We start from the raw sequence: 7,506 nt of genomic DNA on the forward strand, positions 1-7,506 counted from the left end.
GATGGAAGAAGAATGGTTACATGAAGCATCTGAACAACCCACAGATAATAAAGGAATCAGAAGGGATATATCTGAAACAGAGTATGAAAAGCAGTTCCCAGAAAAATCAGAAGAAGCAATTCTTAAGCAAGAAAATATTCCTGAAAAGATTTTTGAATCCACTTGACAAAAGCCAACCTTTTGATATTTATCACATTGATCATCTGGGTCATTTAGCACAAACTAGGAAACGTTATCAGTACATATTTGCAGTTACAGATGTCTTCACCAAGTTTGTGGCTCTATCCCACTAAATCAACAGGAGCAGAGGAAGTTATAAATCAATTGAAAAAACAGGCGGTTGTATTTGGTAATCCTAAGCGAATTGTGTCCAACCGTGGATCAGCATTTACATCAAGTGTTTTAAGGATTATTGCGAGCAAGAAAACATTGAACATATTCAAATTACTACAGGCATCCCAAGAGCTAATGGACAAGTGGAGAGAATGCATCAAGTCATTATTTTCATTGCTTACTAAACTGTCTGCACCAAAGCCTGAAGAATGGTATAAGCACGTTGATCTAACAATGAAATACATCCATTCTTCGTATAACCAAAGTATTGATAGGTCTGCTTTTGAGTTGTTGTTTGGTACCAAAATGCATTTGAAGGAGGACTTCAAACTTTGAGAACTGATCGAGAAAGAAAAAAATTCTGTGCTTTGAGAAAGGGAGGGATGAAATTAGAGCAACGGAAAAAAGAACATTAAGAAACTGCAAGCGGAGAATAGGAAAACTTTCAATAAGAAAAGGAAATGTCCCACCAAATTCTTAGTCAATGATCTGGTAGCTGTAAGGAGAACGCAGTACAGGCCCAGCTTAAAAATTCATCCAAAGTTCTTAGGGTGGTACCAAATCATGAAAATTTTAAGAAATGACAGATATTTAGTTGAGAAGGTAGGTGATCACGAAGGGCCAATGCAGACATTTACTTCTGCGGACAACATGAAAGCATGGGTCAGTTCAACTAACGAAGTTCTTGAACTGACCAGTCAGATGAGGACATCAGGGACAATGTCAGCTGTGCAGGACGGCCGAATGAAAGACGAGTAAAATTCCTAAGCTGTTAAGAAAATAAATGAGGGGTTGTGGAGAAGAAGAGGGAGAACAGGAGAGGGAGATGAGTAAGGGGAGACAACAGTTGGTGACAGCACGAAGAGGACTAAAGACGCTATGGATGCCAGAACATTATTGTTCTATCCATAATTTGAAAACAGTTATGAATGCTGGAAGATTATTGTTACTTCTATTTCTATCACTGTTTCTACATATATACTATAATATATATGTAATTTTTTATTATAATTTATTTAATTTTTACATTCAACACCAAAAGAAAAATTTCCTAATTTATTAATTATATAAAATTAATCATTTCAAATCTGATGCCTAAACTGTCATCTTCAGAATAATGGCAACTTCTCAAGCCGTGGTCACACCATGCGATTTCCAGCCGCACAGACAACTGCAACCGCGACGGCTGTTCCCGTTAACTAGTAAACCCCCTTTGAAAACCGGCACGACTGTAACCGCATCTAGATACAAAAAGTTTGTTTTACTTGCGCCAATTGCAAATGCACAAGGTCCTTCTTCTAAACAACAGCACAGCTGCAAGTAAGTTGCCAACTTTCAGATCACAAATTCCGAGTAAATGTGTAAAAGAATATCTACAATCAAACTCGAGAACAATTTTCCTTTCCTTGATGATTATGATAATGATGATGATGACGGTAATAATAATAAGACAGCCCTTTGTCGAGTTAGTACAGCCCATCACTCTGCGATCTCGGGATCGAATCTGGACAAGCAATCCCAGTTTTATGAGTGGTCCATTCCGAATATGTTGGCCCCGTCTCTCATTACCCTACCTCCCTCATTGTAGATCTGTGGCCGAACTTACTGTAGGAATGATTAAATCAAGTCTTGTTAGTGCTTACAGGATAGAGAAAAATAGAAGAAAACACAAACTAGCGGAAACGTAATATCGAATTATAATTAAGGGTGCCAATTTCTCATATGGGAAAAGGGACAAGCTAAAAACATGCAAATGCAATACCTCAAAATTTTTCAGAACATTTCCGAGCAGTTTTAAAAAGTAAATAAAATTTTGTACAGTTGTCAAGCCTAGATTCAGCATAAAAAAATTAATTAATTAGGCAATACACTATTTATTGCAATAAATATGGTATATTGACATAGACTTCATAGACTAGAGTTCAAGAATAGAGTTCATAGACTAGTACAGGAAGTAGGCAATTTTTTTAACTGTTCGTAGAAAAACTGCCAAATCTATGATGCAAAATTTTCTCAAGTCCAACGGAAGTTTTTGGGAGCATATTATTTAGGATCTTTTAAGTAGCGAGAAGAACTTTTCAAATAATCAATGATCCATTTAAGCACACTTTAGAAACACGATAAATTCTTCACTAAACACGAAAAAACATGTAAAAATATTACTACAGAAATTATTACTACAGGTGATATAATAAAGAAATTTTGTTCTTTCTTGAACTAACTCTCATTACTGTGCCAATCTTTAAACACCAGTATAAAGTCCTATTAATAAGTAAAGTCCAAGTAGACAATTAACAATAACATGTAAAAATATGTTCGATATTTATTTTTTAAGGTAAGCCCTGGGTTAAGTACTAGAAAAAAGTCGTTGACGTGTCACGTGTCAAGAGTTGCCCATCCTTCGTCAAGTGATTCGAAATTAGTAAAAGAAATAATTGCAGTTTATCTTAATTGGTTGCAATTTGAAAAAATTGTAGATCTACAAATTCCCATTGTCGTCCGTCTGTCTTTCCTTAATCTCGAGAACGGAGTTAGATAGATGAAAGGGGAGAACGCCCCGAAGGCAAAATGATATATGATCTTCCGATTCAAACTGGAAGTTATGTTATTTCAGTTCAAAACCTTCCCTTGAAAGCAGTTAATAGATGACTGGCACGACTCTATTGTTAAAGAAAAATTATGATATACAGGGGCAAGCCACTAGCAATAATTTGAAGTTGGGAGCATATATTTTAAATTAAATAAATTTTAAAAAATATGATTAAAAATTGCAGCCCGTCATTGTGACCATGTCACAATAAATTGCTCGTTTCACGATAGTTTTATGTTGAACATATAATTTGAAAATTTAATTAATTTGTAATCATTGAAACAGTTTTTTTCATTATTGACAAAAGTATTTAAACTTTAAATTAATAATATATAAATATCAAATGAACATTTTATCATTTGTATCAGGATTACTTTCCTTCACTTCCAGGATTCAGGATTCTTCTTGCTTTTTATGTCTGAAAAATCCATACTAGAAAAAAATTCATTCTTTCTTTAAAAATTTAATAAATTTCTTTATTTGATATTTAAAAATATTAAATAAAAATATATTACATTACATACTATTAGGAAGTTTCGCTCCCTAACCGCCTACAACGATCCAACACTGCTTCCTTCTCCTATGATTACTACACTGGAAACAAGTAGGAGAACACTTACTTCTAATATAGCCTATTCATATCAATATCGGTATATATCGGTATATATTTCGTGATGATTTAACCCCCCTTAAGGGACAACCCCACTCGATTTGGTTACTTTTAACCACGTATAAGAAAGAAAGGTGAGGGAGCTCTGTACACCGCCCAAGACTATTTATTTGTTCATATATCATCTACCAGAGGGCACAAGAATCGTAGTTAGATATTTTCACGTGGAACCGTGTGTTCTATTATATTCGTATGCATTAAAAAATAGTTGTTTCGTTTATTTGATTTATGATTACTTACGAAAAGTAGTTGGGTACTAATATTTGTTTCATTTGTTAGTGGTAAAGTTCCTTTCTCAATGAATTAGTCCGAAACGTACTATCTAACGATGGACAAACATATTTTGTGACTGGATGCAATGCTGTATAAGCCATGTGTTCAGAAAAAGTAAGTTTATTTAAAGGACCAAAGATCTGGAATAATTACTGAAATGGTAGCGAATGATTCCTATAGAAGACAGATGACAATTCAACAGATTTTTTTGCGAAAGGTATTTTGCACACCATTTTATTATTAAAGATTGGAATTCTATTAACAGAAGTATGTGGAACTTTCAGGGAGTAAATGGAAACTTAGGTAAACTTAAAAAGTTGATGATAATTTGTTTGTCAAAGCTGTTTTGCATAGTTTTGTGGTGTTTTAGATGATACTAAACATTTTGCAAATGTTTAGCATCAATTAGAAAATTGCTAAGCATTACTTCATGCATCGTTCAGAAGAAAACAAAAAATTTTCATATTTTCTGATGCAACTTATCTTATAAAAACAATCAGAAATCGACTTCTTAATGGACATAATTTAAATGTAGTCTAATTTTTTATAAAGTTATTTAAACTTTATATTTTTTAACATTAACTTATTTATTTTATTATTTAAAAAAATAAATAAGTTAATGTTAAAAAATATCTCCTCCCAATTGCTTCTCGGCTCCTCCAAGTTTAAATCCTGAGTGTGCCACTACTACACATATAATCAATATCCAACAATCTCACTTTTTTCCTACTGGATATTAGTTAAATATCGTGCTTATTTATATAAATCTATACCCAGTTTGAGTAGTGTTTATTTAGGTTTTAAATGATGGCAACAATGAAGATTCCGTTACCTCAATCGGCTTTTTTGAATTAGCACGGCCCGATTCGTTCCAAATGTACTGTACAGTAAGTTCGTAGGAAATACACCTCCATACTCAAATTGTTCGATATGTACAGTTTATTTACAAAAATTATACAGGTTATCACGGTGCCTGCCGTACCGATTGAACAATAACAACCGAGGATAAGTTAGAATAATCGGGGATGTCCACTAGATAATTTCCGTACCATGGAAGGGTTCTATTCTCACTTTCGTCCGATCTCAGACCTCATCCGTGCCTGAGAGTCCCTTCTGGAAGAGTGTGCCCTGTTTCCCCATCCTCAGCGGACTTGCCGAGTATCTGAGATCTAAGTGTTGTCAGTACCGATCCTTACCTTCCACACTTTTTTCGATCTTTTCCCCCAATTTAAAGGTTTTTTGAGCGCCAACTTCTGACCAATCAGAAGGACGGTCGCGCGAAAAGCTTTCCCTCATGTCTGCGCTGACCCGAATATAAGTGTTCATCCTCCCCTTTGTTAACTTGTTTTGTTGCTGTCGTTCACATACCATGGCAAATGGTTTTACCACCGGACCGCATCTGGGTCCGATGTAACAAATCACAAATTGCTTTATTTTTCTCTCAAACTATACATTGTTTTCAGCATTAAATGGACACATTATAAGCTTTGTATGTCTTGGATTCCAGAGCAGGATGCTTAACAGTTTGTCATGAACTAACCTCTAATCATATTTATCTAAACACTTTTCAAAAAATGAAAGTTAAATTGGCTACTTAAGTGTGTTTCATTAGAATAAGTATGAATGGATAATAGTATTTATGATTTATTTTTAAAAATATTTTTATATTATTAATTATAAAAATACAAGAAGGCTTATTTTTGAAGGCACGGGTGAGGGTGAGTATTTAAAAAATTGTATATGCCAATAGCCAATCGTAAAATATTAAGTCTGGCTCTACTCAAGATATGAAATGGACCTCCTCTATCTCCTCACCCCTTGACTTTTAATTACCAAGATTACCAAAATTTAATAGATCAATGCTCCATTTATAGAAATAATCTTTCCAAGTTTCAAAATTTTTGGTTCATCCAGGCCTAATACACAATGCAAAATAAACAAAACACAATACACAATACTGTTCATTACTTTGTGCCAAAATTGATCAAAATCGATGAGGAACATAGGTGTAGTACTCTCTGTTAATGGAGTGAACATAAACATCATGTGATGTTTAATCACAGTTTTGATACGGAAACCCAACGTTCAAAGTGAACACAGAACTTATCTCGAGATAGAACTGCAGCAGTGCCTTTCTGTGTGTATATCGAAACTAAAATGTATTTAAAATATAGAAGAAACTCAGTCGTTTTCGTTCTTTTGTCTTGTTCAATCACCAGAAATAAAAGTTTTTGGACAAGATGGAAGAATAAAGACGACTTAGTTTCTTCTATATTTTAAATTGTGAAATATACCGTCTGCCATTTTAATTGAAATTGAAATGTGTTTGTCTGGGTGTTAAGTGGGTATAGCCTATTAATAGTTGTGCAATTAAATAAACGTCTTGTCTTGTGTTTTTGTCATATCTTTTTTTTTCTTTTTCTTTTCTTTTTTTGAAAAATGTAATGGTAACAACTAAAATTTTCAACGAAGCGGAAATTTTCTAAATTTAAAATATTATATAAAAAATAGAAACAAGTTAAACCAATCGACTTCAAACTGGCCGGCCGGCCTGCCGCTCTGAGACCCAAAATCGAATCCAACGAACAATTAGATGATTACAACTAAAAAGCATAATTGTACTCGTATCAAATTTTTATTTAACAAGCAGGTACTGGTCACAAAAAAAAAAAATTGCAGAACATTAATTTAGAGAATATAAATTAATTATAATAAATATACAGATTATACATAGCAATCATGTTAATACGACGACCGAACAGCCGAACAGTTAAGATGACAGCTTACCACTCTCGAATCCGGACGGGTCAAAAATGCCGGGAGCTATTTTTTGGAAAGCGGCCGTCATGATGTGGACCCCATTCCTCGCCGAAGGTTGACCATTATGGGCCTGGCTGAATCTATGACAGACGTGCTTAAAATCATCCACAGGAAGGAAAAAGTTAATATTAAAAAATATATAGCCTATATATATATATAAAATATTTATAAAACTTCAGAACATGAAACATTGGTATTTTCAAAAATAAAATTAAATTGCTTAAATTTCTGATGAATTTTTTAAACAGTAATAAATTTATTTGTTCTTATTTTTTATTTATAAATCTATTAATGTGTTATATTATAATTAAAAATAAATCTTGGCCGACAGCATTTACATTAAAACACATGTATATTTTATGTTATAGTACAGTTTATACAAGTATTGTGGAATAAATTCGTCATAAAATTTTTCATTAATATTTAACTTAAATTGAATGGCAAACATATATTTTAATATTACTCTTAAAATATTACACATGTATATTTTAAATCTAAAATTTATTTTTTTCTATTACTTTTTACACTATTTATATAGATTAAGTGTATGATCGCAAAATAAAAATGATTTAAAAAATATACAGAATATATATTTATTATAAAAAATTTATATAAGTTCTTTGACGAAAACCTTCAGTTTTAAACATGAATATCTTTAATACTTTTTCGAAGAGAAATCAATGTAATATAAAGATATTATGATTTTACACGTAAGAGAATTTATCATGTTATTAAAACATATTAACGTTATCTCATCTGAAAATAGTCTCTGGAGTAAATTGAGTTATGTCTAATCCTGCTTGCTTGCAGGGAAAATATT

General features: G+C 32.6%; 1 protein-coding gene across 1 annotated transcript; it reads left to right on the forward strand.

Annotated features, from left to right (window-relative positions):
* The first annotated feature begins 258 nt into the window (after positions 1-258).
* LOC136981381 (uncharacterized) lies at positions 259-669 on the forward strand. Its single transcript, XM_067277695.1, has one exon. It carries the CDS (start codon positions 259-261, stop codon positions 667-669), a length of 411 nt encoding a protein of 136 aa, XP_067133796.1.
* The last annotated feature ends 6,837 nt before the right edge of the window (positions 670-7,506 follow it).

This window comes from Centruroides vittatus, unplaced genomic scaffold (assembly GCF_030686945.1).
Source record: "Centruroides vittatus isolate TY-2023 unplaced genomic scaffold, ASM3068694v2 contig_754, whole genome shotgun sequence".
NCBI classification, from domain to species: Eukaryota; Metazoa; Arthropoda; class Arachnida; order Scorpiones; family Buthidae; genus Centruroides; species Centruroides vittatus.

Bases quoted from the DNA above. Each gene is read 5' to 3' on its own strand.
- LOC136981381 (XM_067277695.1), top strand. From the start codon at position 259: ATGTCTTCACCAAGTTTGTGGCTCTATCCCACTAAATCAACAGGAGCA.